At 46.6% G+C, this 18,587-nt stretch overlaps 6 protein-coding genes across 6 annotated transcripts; 5 read left to right on the forward strand and 1 right to left on the reverse strand.

Moving 5' to 3' along the window:
- The first annotated feature begins 389 nt into the window (after nt 1–389).
- On the forward strand, nt 390–2,988 carry V8C40DRAFT_243914 (sugar porter family MFS transporter). The gene is made up of 5 exons (XM_083215535.1): nt 390–1,402; nt 1,470–1,641; nt 1,704–1,925; nt 1,990–2,006; nt 2,070–2,988. The coding sequence occupies exons 1-5, from the start codon at nt 652–654 to the stop codon at nt 2,756–2,758; spliced, it is 1,851 nt and encodes a 616-aa protein (XP_083073569.1). The 5' UTR covers nt 390–651; the 3' UTR covers nt 2,759–2,988.
- A 950-nt stretch (nt 2,989–3,938) lies between these two features.
- On the forward strand, nt 3,939–7,604 carry V8C40DRAFT_274629 (RNA 3'-terminal phosphate cyclase-domain-containing protein; the record flags this gene model as incomplete). Its single annotated transcript, XM_083220627.1, has 4 exons — nt 3,939–5,168; nt 5,264–5,697; nt 6,230–6,417; nt 6,508–7,604. 4 exons carry the CDS (start codon nt 3,939–3,941, stop codon nt 7,602–7,604), a joined length of 2,949 nt encoding a protein of 982 aa, XP_083073570.1.
- Nucleotides 7,605–8,090: 486 nt separating this feature from the next.
- On the reverse strand, nt 8,091–9,786 carry V8C40DRAFT_243921 (cytochrome P450). The gene is made up of 2 exons (XM_083215536.1): nt 9,187–9,786; nt 8,091–9,129 (listed from the first exon to the last, which is right to left on the reverse strand). Exons 1-2 carry the CDS (start codon nt 9,742–9,744, stop codon nt 8,188–8,190), a joined length of 1,500 nt encoding a protein of 499 aa, XP_083073571.1. The 5' UTR covers nt 9,745–9,786; the 3' UTR covers nt 8,091–8,187.
- A 1,988-nt stretch (nt 9,787–11,774) lies between these two features.
- On the forward strand, nt 11,775–13,004 carry V8C40DRAFT_287065 (Zn(II)2Cys6 transcription factor domain-containing protein; the record flags this gene model as incomplete). Its single annotated transcript, XM_083222635.1, has 3 exons — nt 11,775–11,906; nt 11,986–12,238; nt 12,304–13,004. 3 exons carry the CDS (start codon nt 11,775–11,777, stop codon nt 13,002–13,004), a joined length of 1,086 nt encoding a protein of 361 aa, XP_083073572.1.
- Nucleotides 13,005–14,571: 1,567 nt separating this feature from the next.
- Nucleotides 14,572–16,079, forward strand: V8C40DRAFT_265396 (GDP-mannose 4,6-dehydratase; the record flags this gene model as incomplete). The annotated part of the gene is made up of 5 exons (XM_083219651.1): nt 14,572–14,617; nt 14,671–15,014; nt 15,069–15,255; nt 15,325–15,571; nt 15,632–16,079. 5 exons carry the CDS (start codon nt 14,572–14,574, stop codon nt 16,077–16,079), a joined length of 1,272 nt encoding a protein of 423 aa, XP_083073573.1.
- Nucleotides 16,080–16,491: 412 nt separating this feature from the next.
- V8C40DRAFT_287073 (glycosyltransferase) lies at nt 16,492–18,302 on the forward strand. The gene is made up of 3 exons (XM_083222636.1): nt 16,492–17,105; nt 17,173–17,802; nt 17,864–18,302. The coding sequence occupies exons 1-3, from the start codon at nt 16,546–16,548 to the stop codon at nt 18,180–18,182; spliced, it is 1,509 nt and encodes a 502-aa protein (XP_083073574.1). The 5' UTR covers nt 16,492–16,545; the 3' UTR covers nt 18,183–18,302.
- Nucleotides 18,303–18,587: the final 285 nt, after the last annotated feature.

Genomic DNA, 18,587 nt, shown 5'->3' on the forward strand with positions numbered 1-18,587 from the left:
TTTTTCGCCAGGCAGCGACATTTCCAGCATAAGAAAGTCTGTAAATGGTGATGATATCCCCCTACAGTACGCAATCTCGTCACAACACCGTGTTGGGTGTCCAAGGGGACCCATGGGAAACCAAGGTTTGCGATCCTGAGAAGCCTTCTCACGAGGTGATCGGCGTTGATGTCGGACAAGGCTGCTGGTACCGGCCTTTAGAATTTGAAGAATCATTCGGGCAGCTAAGCAGTCTTGATGGTTAGGCCGGTGGCTGACGCCCCCAAGTCGGGGAAGGATGGAGGGGATTGTGCATATGCAGCATGATATCGGGGGATGATACGGGGAGAGAAGGTTGTTATAACAAGTGAGGAGTGTCCTTCATCCCGGCGTTGGACTTGATCATCTCCTCTTGTGCTATATAGCGTGCTTATAACAGTCTCAGGTCCTACTTGAAGCTGTCCAAGTACCTAAAGCAATTCATATTGAACATCGGCCTAGGAATAGGGATGCAGGTGCAGCCATCTCTCTTGCCCATTGTATCTCAGTTACACGTGCCTCTGCTTTGTAGCTTCAAAGTACCGCGTATCACATCATCCCCAATCTCAACTTCAACTTGACACTTAATACGTCTTCATCATTGAATACTAGAACCAAGCATCCATATACATCATGGAGAAAGCCGACAGTCAAAGCTCTCAGGATGGCACTGAGAATGTCGAGCACGCGCCTCGGCGTGGCTCCTTCGCCAACATGGATAATCTCGCTGCCGTCTTCGAGAATCCCCTGAAGCAACGCACCAAAGATGAGCTTCTGAAAGATGTTGGCGAATTCTGTCGAATGCACGATCTCATGGACTACCACGATGACTTCCGTAAGGGTGCCCTGGCTGCCCAGAGCCCGGAATCCATCCACATGCTGGAGGAACTCACTCCAGAGGATAAAAACATCATCGAACGAGAGCTGACGCACCGCTGGTCTCATCCATTCATGCTCTACTGGCTTTGTTGCATGTGTTCCATGGCTGCTGCAGTGCAGGGAATGGACGAGACAGTCAACAATGGTGCCCAAGCTTTGTATCTGGCAGATCTTGACATTGCAGGCCCCGGAGTCACTCGCTTCTCCCCCTCCATGCAAGATAATATTACTGGCCTAGTCGTTGGCGCTCCGTACCTCTGCTGCGCCATACTTGGCTGCTGGCTGACGGAGCCTTTGAACAAAGTTCTCGGGCGGAGAGGAACAATCTTCCTGTCTTGCTTTATTGCTGCCGTTGCCTCTATTTGGGAGGGCGTTGCCAATTCTTGGGTGAATCTGTTCCTCGCTCGATTCGTTCTCGGTCTCGGCATCGGGCCCAAGTCATCAACTGTTCCCGTTTATGCTGCTGAATGTAGTCCTGCGCCGATTCGAGGTGCCTTGGTCATGCGTAAGTACTCATCACACTTTCTCCCCATCAAATATATGTCTTGAGGCTAATCAGCCACCCTGTACAGAATGGCAGATGTGGACTGCCTTTGGTATCATGCTCGGCAACATAATGGGTGTTGCGTTTGGTCCATCAACAGGCATCAAGCCCTCTCTTGGTTGGCGTCTTATGCTTGGCAGCACCGTCGTCCTACCCCTGATTGTCTGTGCGCAGGTTTACTTTTGTCCCGAATCTCCTCGGTATGTTCTTCAATTCCACATTCATTTACATTGGATTCACAGCCCAGCTAACCACCTACCAGTTGGTATATCCAACATAAAAAGGTCAAAAAGGCTTTCAGATCATTCCAGCGCCTACGATACTCTAACATCCAAGCTGCCCGTGACACATACTACACCTACGTTGGAGTTGAGATCGAGCGCGAAGCGAATAGGGGCAAAAACCTCTTCACTCAGTTTGTCGAGCTTTTTACCGTCCCAAGAAACCGTCGAGCAACATGGGCCACATGGATTCTCATGTTTGGGTAAGTGGCAGAGATGATTATCCCATTATCAGGAATCGCAAGCTAATCAACATTGCTAATATAGTCAGCAATTCTGTGGAGGTAAGAACTTTCACTCTTGAGTCGATTCATAATCAAGGTACTCGAAGCTGACTTTGTACATAGTGAATATCATCGCTTACTACAGTACGACCATCTTTATTGAGTCCGGCTACTCCACCAACTCAGCCTTACTTGCATCTATGGGCACCGGCATTCTCAACTTCGTCTTTGCCATCCCCGCAGTTTTTACCATTGACAGATGGGGCCGTCGAAACCTTTTGCTCTTTACGTTTCCCTTCCTGTGTCTCTTCTTGCTGTGGACTGGCATGTCATTCTTCATCCCAGACGATGGTACCAAGAAGAGAGTCGGTATGGTCACAACGGGCATGTATCTCTTTGAGGTCTTTTATTCTCCGGGTGAAGGTCCAGTGCCGTTCACATACTCGGCAGAGGCATTCCCAGTCCATGTCCGTGATGTGGGCATGTCATGGGCTACTGCGACCACTTGGTGTTTCAACTTCATTCTATCTTTCACTTGGCCATCCATCTCTAGGGCGTTCACTGTCCAGGGAGCATTCGGATGGTATGCCGCTTGGTGTGCAATCCTTTGGGTGTTCATCCTCCTATTTGTGCCTGAGACCAAGGCACTCACTCTTGAAGAGCTCGACCAGGTGTTTGGAGTAAGCACTCGCAAGCACATGAGCTACCAGATGAAGAATGCCATGTGGCACTTTAGAACCTGGGTACTGCGTCAAAAGTTGGAGCCTCTACCTCCCTTTTACCGCCGTGCCGAAAGGCTCAATCATAAGTAGAGATGAGGTGTTATGTCAGAGTTACACTTGACCAACTATTGGTCACACAAACACTACCTTCGTCAAAGTGATATGACGAGATAGGTAGCACCAGCGGCAAATGATGCTGCATTTGACATTTTTGAGTCTATATTTGGATGATGGGTTGTTGCGTTTTTCATGATACCGAGTGCACCTATGAGTGTCACATTGTTAGTTGTATACAGTTACTGAAATGGAAATAATATTCACTTGTATGCTGACCAACATTCTCTCTTGCCGCCGAGCATGTGTTGTTGGGTATAAAATAAGAAGCGGGCAATGTGTCGGTGATGATTTACATGGATTTGAAACGCTGTTAGATGTTGCTGTTATGCTGTTGGATTCGTCTTTTGCAGGGATACCATTTTCCAGGCTGGAGCTCCCTGAGTGACATGGGAACAGTAGGACTAGGAAGGATCCTTCAGAGATAGATTCGTAGACTGAGTAGGGTGTCGTACCTCCCCCCTTATAAGTAAATACCATCTCTTATATCCATCCGCATCTTCCACATTCACCACACCTACCTATATATACCACGCTCATTTTATTTCACTGTCTCTATGCAACATTCATGCTTGCTTCTACTACTGAATGACCCATGCGTCCTCGCTTATTTTGTCTTCAGCAAGGGGATATTTTGTTGTTGGTCGTTAGCTTCATCCTAGCGGCGGAGCCTAGTCTGAAATCCCCAGCAGCCAAGCTCTGACCCTCTCGAATAGAAGCGCGCGGTTTTGCTGTAGTGTTGAGCTAGATGAAAAGTCCTAGCTATTTCGAGCTTGGGATTGTGGTCCTTCTGTTTCAACGTTTGACAGGTTGTCAGAGGAGGCGCTTGGTGTTTGGTTGGTGATGATGCTTGACGGGCGGGTAAGGCAGCCGGGAGGAGGGAGAGTTTGCGGGATTCTGTTTGACGGCGGCTAGATGCAGGAGGCTATACTTGGGTGATTGAAGTGAATTTTGGTGAGGATTTGGGGTGTGTTGCGTTGTGGATGGGAATATATAAGATGGGCTTCTCGTCAGGTAGAGATGGTGATATTAGGCAGACACACATCAGCAACTCAATCAAACGGACAAAATACTATCATTTTTCTTTTAATTTTGTTTCATCTTAAATATCCTTTTATTGCATTAATTGTCAATTTTTCTCTTTACTACCTTCAATATGCGGCTTCTCAACACCAAAACTCTCCAGATCGAGCAATTCACCAACCATGGCGGCTACAACACACTCCTGAAAAAGGGTAGCGATCTCACTGCCAAGCGCCCAACTCCTCGCTATGCTATCCTTTCTCACACATGGGGTGAAGGTGAAATCACTTTCCAGGACATGCAGGCCAAAGATCGCTCGGCAGCTATGAAGAAGCGCGGGTGGAGGAAGCTCGAAGATAGCTGCCAGCGGGCGGCAAGAGATGGCTTCCAATATATCTGGGACGATACTTGTTGCATTGACAAGACTAACTCTTCAGAGTTGGCTGAAGCTATCAACTCCATGTTTCAGTGGTACAAAGAATCAGCCCTTTGTTACGTGTTTTTGGAAGATTGTCAAGGTCCGCTACCTTATAGAACTGGTTCATCGTCCTCTGCTGTGCCCCGGTGGTACACTAGAGGATGGACGCTACAGGAGCTTATTGCCCCGAAGGTCGTTCATTTCTATTCTAAGTCATGGCAGTTTCTTGGTACCAAGGATGATCATTTAGCTGAGCTCTCGCGCATAACGGGCATTGATACTTATGCTCTTGGAGGCGGCGATTTGTCACGCATCAGCGTTGCGCGACGCATGAGCTGGGTTGCCAACCGTCAAACAACTGTGGCGGAGGACATGGCCTATAGTCTGCTAGGTATCTTCAACCTCACTATGCCTATGATTTATGGTGAAGGACCGAAGGCATTCGTACGCTTGCAGAAGGAGATCATGAAGGGGACAGACGACCAATCACTGTTTGCGTGGACTGAAGAAGGCCTTAAAGGCCAATATCGGACAGCTCAAGAGGGAGGCGGATTGTTCGCACTCTCTCCGGCATTCTTCAAAGGTGCTGGCTCAGTCGCAGGTCTCAGTCGACCGCGAATGGGAAAGATCCATACTGCGGAGGCGATGCAAGCCATCAAACTTGACTTACTTATGTGTCAAGATGTCAGCTACCGGTCGGGAGATGTCTACTTCGCTGTTCTGGACTGCCTTGTTGGTCGCACGCCAGGTGTCATGGCCGGTATCCGACTAAAGAGAGTGTCAGATGAGGAATATCTCAGAGTAGATGCTGACAAGATTTTCGAGTTTGCACGACTGGCTCGCAACGGAACTGTTGACATTGAGGGCTTCGACCCTCTCAAGGAACAGGGAGAGTTGGCAGAGCTAAGAACACGTAGGTTTCCCTTTCTCAAGTTTCTCTGTCAAGTTTGGCAGAAATAGTTTAGGAATAATAGCTGACCGTCACAGGCACCAAGCATAAGGGATGGAAGCTAAAGTCTGTTCGACTTTCACCACCACAGGCTACACGGCCCACGCAGGCCACTGCGTCGTCGATATCTCCCGGATTCTGGTTGCTGCCACCAGCTGGTGCATCTCCATCAGACATACAAATCATGGCAGCATACCCTCGGAATTTTTGGGATAACGACGGCCTGATCATGCAGCCTCCAACGGCGCCGTCTACTTCACACAAGACGGGTGCTTTGCAGTTCCGGATAGGACGACTACAGGTTCTGCTCATCTTTGGACAGGTCCAAACCCCCAAGGGTATGAAACCTTGGTGTGTGATGGAGCAATACGCCGGAAATGTTGCTCTAGAGCAATGGTACAATCAGTTTGAGGTGGCTGTCGAGCCTGGTGTGTTCTACGGGAGCAATCATCGGGATGTGAAGCCGCCACGGGGATGGATGAGCATGAAGATGCGAGAAGCCAAGGTATCTGGAAATAGGGACATGTGCTTGATGCAACTTTGTGCATAAGGAGGACTTTGGTATTTTTGGGGAACTTTGTAGCGTGTAAGAGTAAGGGACATATATGGCGGCAGATTGATTTAAAGTTGTGCGATTTAGGATTGGCAATCTAACATCCCAAAGTCATATTCGAACAATTAGCGAAGATAACAATCGATAGTAACAGTAATTGAATTGTATGTCATTATTCATATATATATATCACCGCATGGCTGTGACCGTTTGAAAGATGAATGCTGTTTAGATCGCGATTGTCAATACCGAGTAGCTGGCTTAAGTTTCACGAGATGCGACGCGCCGAGTGACTCACAGACCCTGAGATTGGGGCTTATGCAGGCTGTGCAAATCAGACTCGAGATGCAGTCACAATTATCTGATATAAGACTAAACAATTGTCTATCAGAAGAACTTTCTCATAAAATTCCACATGCTCTATACCAAGAGGCAATTTCTGAACCCTAAATTGATCAAGGCGATAACTTCGGGCTCCATCATATTCACGACCCCCACATTGAGGCCGCAACATCGAACCCTGCAATTCAACCACAAAAGGCTACCAATGGGCAAAACAAAGTCCATCGTGCTTGATGGCCGAACTGGAGAGGGCGGTGGTCAGCTTGTCAGGTTAGGCATTGCGCTGGCAGCACTCACTTCACAATCCGTCGAAATAACAAATGTGCGAGGCAATCGGCCACGCGGTGGAGGTGAGTCCACACACATACAGGCTGAGATAACCAGCCTCATTTTTACGCACGAATCATTATAACAAAAGTACTAAACACTCGTGTGGTCAGGCCTCAAGAATCAGCATGTGGCAGCCATTGAATGGCTCGCCAAAGTCACCGAAGCTGACGTCGAAGGCCTCAGCGTCGGCTCCAAGACTGTGAGATTCACGCCCACACGCCCCCCAACAGAGCTATTCCAGCGAAACATCTCCATCAGGACCGAATCAGGAGCCGCCAGCACAATGTTGGTCCTTCAGGCAATGTTGCCTTTTTTACTCTTCGCGGGTAGCGACACCAATGAACCTATAGCGGTGGAGCTGTCGGGTGGCACAAATGTTGCCTTCTCGCCGAGCTACGAATACTTTGACCAAGTATTGGCGCCGACGCTGGAAGAGCGGTTCGGTATACATATTGAAAGACAGCTGAAAAGTCGTGGATGGAGTTTGGGGCCGTTGTCTAGGGGCTCTATTTGGCTTAGGTTACACCCGATACCCAAGGGCGAGAAGCTCAAGTTTGTGCCTCCGCCGCCGTACAGCTTCCCAGCCTCGTTTGAGGTCAAGAGTGTTGATGTTAGCATCATCACGCCGATGCACTCCCACGACAAGCTTCAAGACATGGTAGCAGAGAATGTTGGAGCGCTTTGGCCAGACGCTGAAATCAACATCAAATTCGTCGAAGATTCATGCAGCAACGCCCGTTGGTCGGTGCTTCTCGTGGCTCACTCGGCGGATGGCATCCGCTGGGCCAAGGACGTCCTGATGTCCGCACCAAAGAACACCAAGGGATACGATCGCTTCATCGCGCTTCTCTGCAAGAAATTGTGCAAAGATTTATACAACGAGGTCTCTTTGGGTGGACAGGTGGACGAGCATCTCCAGGACCAGCTCATCTGCTTCCAGGCACTCTGCGACGGTCCATCGTCTTTCCCTCGGGGCGACGAGCCCGCCAACGAGTCCCTAGACGGTCCGCTTGGCCCGCTAATCGACGCAATGGGTGAGCTGAACGTCGGAGAAGGAAGAATGAGGAGGGAAAGGACAGCTGGGCCGTTTGGCCATGGCTCGACGCATGCAAAGACGGCGCGCTGGGTCGTTGGCGAGCTTCTGCCCAGGGCCGAGTTTTACAACAAGGGCGACTTGGTCAAGGGTGTCAGCTTTTGCATGCAGTGAGTCATTCGGGACTGGCAAATGCACGTCTAGCGCTGTCCGTAAGAAGTAATGCGTCGTGACATCAAAATTTAGTTTTTCTTCTCCTTGGGTGCTTTTGTTTGGCGGGTGTGATGAATACGTGTAAATGAGACATGCATCTCTTTCGGTAGAGGAGCGTCGAATCATGTATGGAGGAGAGAGAATCAACCGAGACGGTGGGATATATGGCGGCAAATAATACAAAGCTAATACTAAGAAGATTCCCACAGACGTGCCGTAAGAAAAGAGAAATAAAAAAGTAATGGTAGGAAATTATATAATTATTGAATAAAATTATATTCATGATTATTGTTGTCCCTTTTTAGTAGTTATTAGGTATTCACTTTAGGGTATGTCCTAGTACTAGCAGTAGCCATACATAACCTCTGCCAAGGCCTTAGTCCATCCATAGTCTTGCAGAAGTTCTCGGTATTCACTAAAGCAGGGGTGAAGACAGCTGGCAAGGCCCCATAGTCGAATTCTAACCGATAGCTATACAACTGGGCGAAATAAGAATAATGCAAAGCCTTCTACGTAGTATATATATATCACTACCTACTCTAAATCAAACAAACAGCGCGACTTTAATCCCGTTTCGGCTCTCGGGCAGCAATCTCCACATCTCAACGTATTCCAGAACCGGATCCCTATTCTCAATCCTGGAGAATTCTCTGGTCAGTCTCACAAGGACTTGGACACAGTGTGTGAGAACCTGCTGCTGGGCCGGGCAAATTCTTGGTCCGCCCAGAAAAGGAACAAAGTCCCATGTAAATCGTTTGTCGGCGAATCTCTCGGGCCTGAATTGGTCGACATCATCCCCCCAGATGTCTTTATCGTGGTGAAGCCCCCAAAGGTTTAGAATGATATCGGTACCTTTCTCTAGAAACAGCGGAGCTTTGCCATCGGGGCCGCCCCCGACGGGGAGAATCGTATCCCGGACGGCGACCTTTTGCACCCGCGAAGAAGGCCCTTGTAGTCGTAGAGTTTCGTACACAACGTACTTGAACAATTTGAGTGATCGTAAAAGTTCAAAAGTGATTGGTTCATCGCCAATGGCGAGACTTTCAACTCGAAGCTGCTCCCAGATTTCTGGTCTTCGAGCAAGCTGAAATATAGAACTGTTGACGACCAAGGCAGTTGTATCCCTAGACGGCACCCAAATTTGTAAGATTTGAGATCGTAGCTTAATGGGGTCTGGGATTTGCTTTGCCAATTCATGGATCAAGAGGTAACGGCGCTCTGATTTAGCTTGTGGTTCCGAAATCTCCTCTAGAGCACGCTTGATTTGAATGTCGGTATAATGGTGCACTTTCTGACACGATTGAGGCCAATTTTTGTCAAAAAGATCATAAATATGGCGCATGTGGCCAAGTAAACGACGCTTCCCTAACCCCACTAGACAAGCTTGAAAGGCAGTAAGAAAGTCGGCGGCTTCGTTGGAGTCGTCATCATTCAGTTGAAGATCCATTGATTTGCCAAGGAGGAATTCGGAAGAGGAATCGATAAACTGTTGGTTGTCAAGTCAGCCGGGGGTCTTTAACTCAGGTGGCACACAACTTCTTACCATCTTGTTAATTGGATCCTGTAGATCGATCATGCTGCCATCACGGGGAATGAGATTGACCAATCTATCAATGTGGAAATCTAGGCGCTCCACATCAGACAGCTCGGACCGAGAAAAGATGGGCTTGATTATATCCCTAGAGTGTCTCCACTCAGGGCCGTCTTGGGAGAATATCCCGTCTCCTAGAAACCTTTTCCCCATGGCAGCAGAGCCTTTGCCGTAATCTTCAAAGCCTGAAGATGCAACATGTCGTATGTTTTTCATTTCCATTGTGTTGATGACCCTTTTGCCCAGAAAATTCTCCTCCCAAGTCTTGCCATACATTGAAAAGTGTTTCATATAGAGGGCAAGTTGTCGTCCATCTTTCGCGGCCTTGATACGTTCTATCAAGAGATCGTAACCCCAAAAGGGATCTCTATGTGGGTATTTCGCAGGTGGTTGGCATCCGTGCTGCATAGCCGTAACATGATGTCTTCTCGAAGTAGTCCATTTCTGATACAGATAGGTTACAAGCAAGAGCAGCGGCGTGAAGATTAACGCCGTGGGAATATTCAACATGATTGAATTCAAGTTGAGGAGATGCCGTGCTTTGGAACACAGTCACCTCTGGTTAAAGATGAATAACTCTTAATTTTCCACCATTCAAAATCCCACTGTGCATATATACAAGCAAGACGAGAGCCGGATAGCTGAAGCTATCCCCACTGTGCTCGGAATTTCTAAATCGGTACGCCCCCAGTTTTTCAAGAGAACACATACCAATTACGCACGTCATTTTTAAGTATGTATCCAGATGATTAGAGATATGGAGCTTAGTTCCACAGCGGGGGAGCTGTCAAGTCTGTCAAGTCAACTTATCGTATCTATCTTACGATCTCGTATCGGCTACACAACCGAGCCTCAAGTGCCGCCTAGTTAAGAGCAATACATTTGATTCTAGAAAAAATGGCCACTGTAAGCGCTAAAATCTTATGATACTCAAACATGCACTGTAAGCGCTAAAATCTTATGATAATTAAACATGCACGACTAAGCTTGGAGTCGGAATCGGAGTTGCTGCCAATGGAAGAGAAAATATTATACACTAGAATAACACGAATCAGCTAAGGTAGCTAGTGGATAGAGATCGCCTTAGGGCAGATATGACATCAAAAGAATTGACTAAAAGCAATCCAGGCACAAGCCAAACACAACGCAACTACTTACTCCAGTTGGCCAAACACACTTGAATAAGGATATAATTGGGGGTTTCTGAAACATATTAGGAAATAACTAAACAGACAATTTATTGCATAATACGGAATACCAATAAATATCGAATATTATTAATACGAGGTCCCACATGTTTACAGTAGGGTGAGAGGGCGTTACATGTCAACCTGCCCGAAAAGACCTAACTTATCTCACAGCATAATTAGATCGATGGCTTGTACATTGGCATACGTACCTCACAGACCGTTTAGGCATACGAGGTAGGTAGGGTAAGTAGCCTCGGTGGATTAGCTACCCTAGAACATCCACCCCTTCCTCTTTCGAAAACGTTCAATTATACAGGTTAGATTAAGCTCTTCACCAGGCTTCCTCATTACCTAAACCCTCTTATGGATACCCAGGGAAACCTACGTTTCATCAGACCAAAGGATAGTAGCCTAACAAGCAAGAGTAGCCTATTAAGCAAGAGTAGCCTATCAAGCAAGAGTCCAATCGTAATGTTCTAGCGCCTAAGCCAGCCGAAGCTAACGATTCTTCTCGCTAATAGGTGGTTTAACTTAGGCGACGCATCGGTTATATCCTAGCTTCCGTAGAGTGAAACGAATCCAGTATTCCCCCACGTTCTAACCAAGGGCAGCTAGAATCTTACCGTAGGGCATCTGCCGATTTACCTCGCTTACCATAACAAACGCCCCGAGTTCTTCGACTTAGTCTTACGTAAGCTTACTTAGTCGGCCGGAACGCTTAGTTGGTGTTTCGTCGTGCAATACAGAACAGCAAAAACAAAAGGTAAATAGAAGGTCGTAAAAAACGCGTTTTTTAAGGTACCTTGAGACCCTTGTTAAAAACACCCTTATCGGTACCTAACCCACCGGAGCTAATTTCGCCGGATACATCGTACGATCTAATATACTGCCTTGATAGTCACTCAGTTAATAAAGTATTATTTAATATAGCGTATCATTATTGCGTTTTCGTGCATTTTTGTATATAAGGATAAATGTAACTGTTTTCAGTAATAATCCCGTAAATTCTTTTTTATGAATACAACAGTAATTATCAGTTATAATAATTCCAAATACTTAAGGTTTAGAACAGAGGCTTGGGCAATCTGGAATACTCAATATAGCGTATTATTATTGCGTTTTCGTGCATTTTCGTATATAAGGACAAATGTAACTGTTTTCGGTAATAATCCCGTAAATTCTTTTTTGTGAATACGACAGCAATTATCAGTCACAATGTTCCAAATACTTAAGGTTTAGAACAGAGGCTTGGGCAATCTGGAATACTCAATATAGCGTATCATTATTGCGTTTTCGTGCATTTTCGTATATAAGGACAAATTGTGAATACGACAGCAATCATCAGTCACAATGTTCCAAACACTCAAGGTTCAGAACAGAGGCTTGGGCAATCTGGAATACATCGTGCGATCCTCAATTTCAGCATCTAACAAGGCAAAGACAAAAAAGCAGCCAGCTTGTACACGCTGCAAGATGAAAAAGGTATGTAAATTTCTTTCGTTGTTTCTTTCTTTGATAATCCCTATAGATCAAGACATTGACTAACAAACGTGTCCTGCAGTTAAAGTGTATAATCGATGCAGACAGCTGCGAGAAGTGTATAGAACGGGGCGTGAGATGCTCATACCGTGTTACGGGGGAGCCAGGACCTCGAAATTCACCATCGCCAAATCACCACATGACGGAAATCGACATGTCAACAAATAGCGATGGTACCTTAGCCTATAACAAAACCGCTTCATATAATACATCTTCCCAGTCTGGGCCTTCTTTTAATGGCTCCAGTGATAGCTCGCCGCCTTCAGTAGGCAAAGGTACGTGGCATGTGAAAACCCCCTTTTGCTTCAATTGGCTTACCTTTAGATTTTTTTCAACGCAGCCGACGCATCTTTATCCATCAACGGTGACGAAGATCATTACTCGGCATTCATCGATGCATCACTGGGCACTCCTCAATTTATAACAGATCTGACTCCTTGGACACCTAGCCTGGATCAAGAGATGTGCACAGTTGCTCGTGATCGCTTACCAGAAGCATCATTGAAGGGCAGCGAGTTACAGGGGTTTGATATATGCTTCTGCGTGGACCTAGTCCTCGCCGCAAATGCGACAATGCTAGTTAAATCAGTTTGGGGTATTTCGCTCAATTGTTTCAGCACATCCAGTATTGATGATATGTTCCAGTGTCAAAAGAATGTGTTGACTAGCTGCGAGACGCTCCTGGGGTGTAGCAAGTGCAGCTTGAGGTCGGACTACGTTGTGTTGGTTATTTCCATGTGTCGAGAGATGGTGAGTTGTGTCAAAGTCTTGGAATCTATTACCTCGCCAGAGACACAGAGCGGAAGCTCAGAGAAACCAAATCTGGATTCCAAAGCAAACTTGGAAGCGGGCGGGTGGCGACTCGACGACGAAGATGAAATTGAGATTATACGGCACCTGATCAAAGTCCGCATCACCAAACTAAGAAAACTAATCGATCAGCTTGAGCATATCGTTACGGCGCATTATCCATCCTATACATGGGTTGTTGGCTCTCTTGAACAAAATCTAGAAACTACGCTTGGTTCAATAGGCGAATAATATATCCAGAGACTTGAATAAATAGAATACATCTTTGATCTTACTCCAATGCCTAATCTAGCATGTGATAGAGGGACTATTTTGATTGCTACATGAAGATATTCGAATTGCAATGGGACTATAGCTCACATAACCTTCCAATTGATCAATACTCAATATAGTCTGCATGTCTATAGCCCATGGCCCAAAGCTATTGCTCAAGAGCGTAATCTCATACACACCTACGGAGTACTGGCAGACTTTACAGTCTGTATCGCGAACGCTGCAAGTTCCGCGATGACGCGTAGCAGAACTATGCGGCACCTTGGCGGGGAAGCGCGGGACTACACCGCAGAACTATGCGGCACCTTGGCGGGAAAACGCGGGACTACACCCGTCCGACAGACTCTGTGGAGAGATTATGACCGCCGGCGTAAGCAAGAGCTGCTTTAGCTGCATTAGAAAGAAAGCACTAATGCCCGGACACACGACATCCGTTGCGTAGATCAGCGGGGTTCGTTCCCCGGCCTCTCTTTGCTATCCCACTGTACTCCGTATTAGAAACTTGACAATGACCTGTCACTCTGCATCTTCTTTTAAGCCCTTTTGTGTTGATGTTTTGTTATTTGGGCCGAGCCTGGCTTCCCCCGGGCCTCCCCGGTATCTGAGTGAGCTAGCACTACAAAGAGTCGCTACGCTCCATATATCGGACGCCGTAATGCCGCAATGCCGCAATGCTGCTTTAGCAGATTTGGTTTAATGTTAATAACTAAAAACACTTTTCTTTCCGAATCTGAACTTTTGTCTTCTTTTGGAATATATACTCCGTAATATATACATATATATATATATATATATATCCACTTTTCAAGTATCTGTCGAGGAAGTTGAGAAATAGCCGGGGAAGGGGAAAAGCATTTTCGCGATTTTTATACAAGACAGGTAGGATAGCGTTTGGCAGGCGATTTTGTACAGTCTTGCCAAGTCTTGTTAGCCCTACGGAGATTTTTGTTCGCCGCAAAATATCCCGATTAAGTCGATTTTACTCGCTATTCCTGTATTTGACAATTTTAAAGCCGTAAGCATCAAGCCGATATTCAACCGAAAATTTGCCCTTTTCGGAAAGTTGCGAGCAGGGCTGCCATGGTTTCATTTCTCCCTCTTTTGATTTGCTAGTCCTGTCAGCTCGCCGGCGAATCCTTGTTGTAGGAATTAACGCATATAGAAATAATTCCTTCTACTAATGAGCTTTCCGTAAACGGGGTCTATACTCGCTGTACATTGTGTGTGTGATCAAAGCCTACTTCGAATAATACCGCCCTTGTACTGTCGATAACATCATAAGTAAGCCCCTAGTTAGAAGGGAGACCTTGTTAAAGTAAATCCTTCCTTGTTAGGCAAACAAGTACAGAGGTACTTTCTCTTATAGGTGCAATCCGCCCCTCCAGTTAACTGCTATAACTGAATACCTTGACAATCATCCATTCCGTGTTAATAAGAACCTCTGTTTCCTAGAGTCTGAATGTATAGCTCTTTATCAAGTTCGATCGATCTCTCCTTCATTAATCTCCTCGCAAAACAATACAAAATGATTATAACGGAGAATACGAAGCCCAAGGTGGCTTTCATCACAGGTGGGAGATTGTTGCGGGTTTGATTCCGCCTCACAATGGCTAATTTGGTGTAGGAATTACTGGTCAAGATGGCTCCTACCTGACAGAGATTCTATTGGAGAAGGGCTATGAAGTTCATGGTCTTGTCCGGCCATCTTCACAGAGACGGCAAGCCCTGAATCACCCGTTACGCCAGGGAGTGACACTTCACTTTGGAGATATGACGGACTCAGGAACACTACTTCAAATCTTGGGCAGCATTAATGTTGACGAAGTCTATCACCTCGCTGCCCAATCTCATGTCGGTGTCTCATTCGAGACTCCACTGCTAACATGCGATATCAACGCTTTGGGGTCACTTCGGCTGCTCGAAGCGTTGAGAATCCTTGGCCTGCAGAAGAAGGTCAAATTTTACAGCGTAAGGAATATCGGACTTCTCATGGCGGAAACATTGAGTCTAACTTCTATACAGGCAGTTACCTCGGAGCTGTTTGGAAACGATGCCCCGGCTCCACAGACGGAGGCTACACCATTTCATCCAGTCTCTCCATACGCCATATCCAAGCAATTCCAGTTCAGCATTACCGCTAATTTCCGAGAGGCATACGGGTTTCATGCCTCGAATGGTATTCTCTTCAACCACGAGTCTCCACGACGTGGTCAGTGAATCCCTTAACCCGCCCATGTTGGGGGCAAAAGAAAATATTGCCTTGCTAAATATTCATCAGGCACAACCTTTGTTACACGCAAAATTACTTCGCAAGTGGCATTGATCGCCTGCGGGAAATCAGAAAGCTTCGAGCTTGGTAACCTTAGCGCTACAAGAGACTGGGGTCACGCCAGAGATTACATGGAAGGAGTTCATCTGATAATGCAACAGCCAAAAGGCGAAGACTACATTTTGGCTACTGGTCAAGCATGCAGCGTGAGGCAATTCGTGGAAGCCGCGTTCAACGTTATCGGCACCAAGATTAAGTAAGTCTACATCATGTGCTCTACAAGATAATGGAAGGTAACTAAGCAACCTCGGTCCAGGTGGTCTGGAGAAGGTCTATCCGAAGTCGGTATCGAGTCAACTACTGGGAAAGTCCGCGTCAGAGTGAACCCCAAGTTTTTTCGACCTGTCGAAAATCACGATCTGCTGGGTTCCTCTGCGAAGGCGAAAAAGCTGCTCGGATGGGAGCCAAAATATACACTTGACAGTCTCGTGGAAGAGATGGTTCTTTCAGACATTGAACTTGTCAAGAACGGCAAGATCTTTTCAAACACAAACCTAGATTGGCTTGTGGATGAATCAAAGAACACTGAGGATTCTGGGAATACCAATGGCAATGGAGCTCACCATCGCCGTGGATCAAAGCACACGGCGGACTCTGGAAAAATTAATGGCAATGGAGTTCATAATGGGCATAACGGACTGGACTATGGTGAAAAAGGTAACGCTTTGACTAACGGAGCTAAAAGACTAAAAGCCACAGCTTGAGTGTCGCTCCCTGTCCTAGTTAGTAGCTCTGTTAGGCGACCAGGGGCTTGTGAGGTTACACTACAACATCTATAGATGATTCAGGGGTTCTTTATTTGGGATTATAAAACCACCAGTCACCAATTGCTTTTACAAGTTAGTTACATAGCCGCATAGTACTTCTTTTTCAACGAGGCCAAATATGTTATCACCACCGGATCCGTCTATGCTGTGTCTACATAAAATCTACTTTGATTGGTTTTTTTTTTACTACTATTAGTAGTTGGGCTTTCGGTAACTTCCAAATTGGGCATTTGCGATCAGCAGCTTATGTTCAGGGGATTACATCAACTAGGGTCACCCTTGCGGGATCTCATTCTCACACACCGTCTGACATGATAAATAGCTATTCCCCATTCTTACCACCCACACACTCTAGACAGCCTAGACATTTCGCCCACCAAAGCTCTAGCGGCAAGATTAAACCATGTCAGAGCGTCCAGCAGTTCTCTTCTTCGCAATCAGCGACTTTGGCTACGTCAACGTCGTGCTAGCCACGACTTACGAGCTGCTCCGTCAGAATCAAGTTGATGTCCACATCGCATCCTTTCCGCCTTTGCAACCACGCCTTGACAGTCTGATTCAAAAGGTGAAAGACGAGAACCCATCACAGCCAATCTCTCCCTTGACATTCCATAACCTCGCATCGTTCCCCGGTTTTGGAACCTGGGTAGCTCAGAATAAAGATAAAAAAAAGGCAGATGTGCCTCACCCAGCCGGTCGGTATGGAGCAAAACAAGTAGAGTTGTTGACGCTCAAGGCCCTAGCTATCATGGAGCCTGAGCAGTACATCTCGTTATTCAACTGGTCTACCGACTTGACCAAGCAACTAAATCCCGCTTTAGTGGTTGTGGACCCTATTCTTGTTCCTGTGCACGATATGGCTCGAACTATGAAAAAGAAATATGCCGTGCTGCATCCTTGGAGTTTGGCTGATGGTTTGATTCCGCAACAACCTTGGTTCGCTGCGTATTGGAAATATCCGGCGTAAGTTGATAGTTTGCTCTTCCTGTAGTCTCTTCTTCCCGGGTCCAAAACTGAGTTTGTATTTTAGATTTTCGACGGGTTTCACATATCCTGTGCCTTGGAGTAAAATCCCAGAGAACATATATTGTTACTGGGTATCAAAGAAATGCCTCTCGCACCCAAAAGTCCAAGCTCTCAATCAAGCGAGAAAGGCTCACGGTATTCAAGGTGACTTGGGGAGCTTTACGCCATGGGACAAAGATGTACCACAGATCTGTCCCACCCTCCCCGAGGCAGATCTTCCCATGAATATTCCTCCAAACGTCCTCAACGTTGGACCAATCCTCGTGGCCGCACCACCTATTGAATCAAGTGATCCGGAGCTCTTGAGTTGGCTTCAAAAAAGGCCAACAGTTCTTGTATCGCTTGGTACGCATTTTGAAGCATATGCAGAAACAGTGAGAGAACAGGCCATTGCGTTACGTATCCTTCTTGATGCACGACCTGATGTTCAGGTCCTATGGAAACTCAAAGCAGAAGCGGCATCTGAGACCGTGGGTAAAGAGAGCTTAGAGACGATCCTTGGAAAAGAACTGGAAACTGGAAGGGTGAGGATCGAAAACTGGCTAAAGGCCGACCCGGTGGCTATTCTAAGGAGCGGTCATATTGTGTGTGCTGTGCATCATGGAGGAGCCAATTCTTATTTCGAGGCAACCTGGTACGCATTTCCCTTCTTATCATCTAAAATGAAAAATGACACGACGCTAACTTGCTTCAAGGGCTGGTGTTCCGCAAATTGTGCTCGCTATGTGGTACGATACATTTGACTACGCGACGCGTGTTGAATACCTAGGCATAGGTGTCTATGGAAACCGGGACAAAGGCCGTACGCATGTAGCTGATCCGGAAAATTATGTAGCCCCCAATCTGATCGACGGAGAGGAATTTGGTGCAGCACTTTTGAACACTGTGGGGAGAAACAAAGGGGATGCTGATCCCATGAGAGCAAGGGCTGCGAAGCTAGGAGAGGTGTGTCGGAAAAGCGGTGGCAGAGTTGAGGCTGCAAAGATTATTACCGATTTTTGCTTTGAAGTCTGAGCGATGGTCAGTTGATATGAGCGACACATTGACAAGAAGCATCAGCAGTATGAGGACATATAGAGGGATTGTAGCTATACGCACTAATAGTAGATTAAGTTAGGGTGTGCCACGCCCGTGGACGCCAATCATAGAATTTCTTTCACCATTTATTCATGTGAACAGAAGATACTTTACACGCGACTTGGATGGCACTCAACTTTTGTCTGCACTTGATTCTTTTCTGTCTGTGATATGAGTATATAGCTATTCCGGCTGGTACTGCCAACGTAGTTATATGTTGGCCGCCGATCTTGGATAACTTAAACACTGATATTGTTCGTATGGCGGAGGGTGAATTTGGCGGCGCGCTACAAAGAGTACCTACATAGGTAGGTAGTATTCCATATTTCCACAGCTCAACTC

Source organism: Trichoderma camerunense, assembly GCF_050948025.1.
Source record: "Trichoderma camerunense strain CBS 138272 chromosome Unknown V8C40scaffold_8, whole genome shotgun sequence".
Classification (NCBI taxonomy): Eukaryota; Fungi; Ascomycota; class Sordariomycetes; order Hypocreales; family Hypocreaceae; genus Trichoderma; species Trichoderma camerunense.

Coding starts and splice junctions, on each gene's coding strand:
- V8C40DRAFT_287073 (XM_083222636.1), top strand. CDS start 16,546: ATGTCAGAGCGTCCAGCAGTTCTCTTCTTCGCAATCAGCGACTTTGGC. Junction 17,106..17,172: donor GCGTATTGGAAATATCCGGC/GTAAGTTGATAG, acceptor TTTGTATTTTAG/ATTTTCGACGGGTTTCACAT. Junction 17,803..17,863: donor TCTTATTTCGAGGCAACCTG/GTACGCATTTCC, acceptor ACTTGCTTCAAG/GGCTGGTGTTCCGCAAATTG.
- V8C40DRAFT_243914 (XM_083215535.1), top strand. CDS start 652: ATGGAGAAAGCCGACAGTCAAAGCTCTCAGGATGGCACTGAGAATGTC. Junction 1,403..1,469: donor TCGAGGTGCCTTGGTCATGC/GTAAGTACTCAT, acceptor CACCCTGTACAG/AATGGCAGATGTGGACTGCC. Junction 1,642..1,703: donor TTTTGTCCCGAATCTCCTCG/GTATGTTCTTCA, acceptor ACCACCTACCAG/TTGGTATATCCAACATAAAA.
- V8C40DRAFT_243921 (XM_083215536.1), bottom strand. CDS start 9,744: ATGTTGAATATTCCCACGGCGTTAATCTTCACGCCGCTGCTCTTGCTT. Junction 9,130..9,186: donor AGGATCCAATTAACAAGATG/GTAAGAAGTTGT, acceptor GACAACCAACAG/TTTATCGATTCCTCTTCCGA.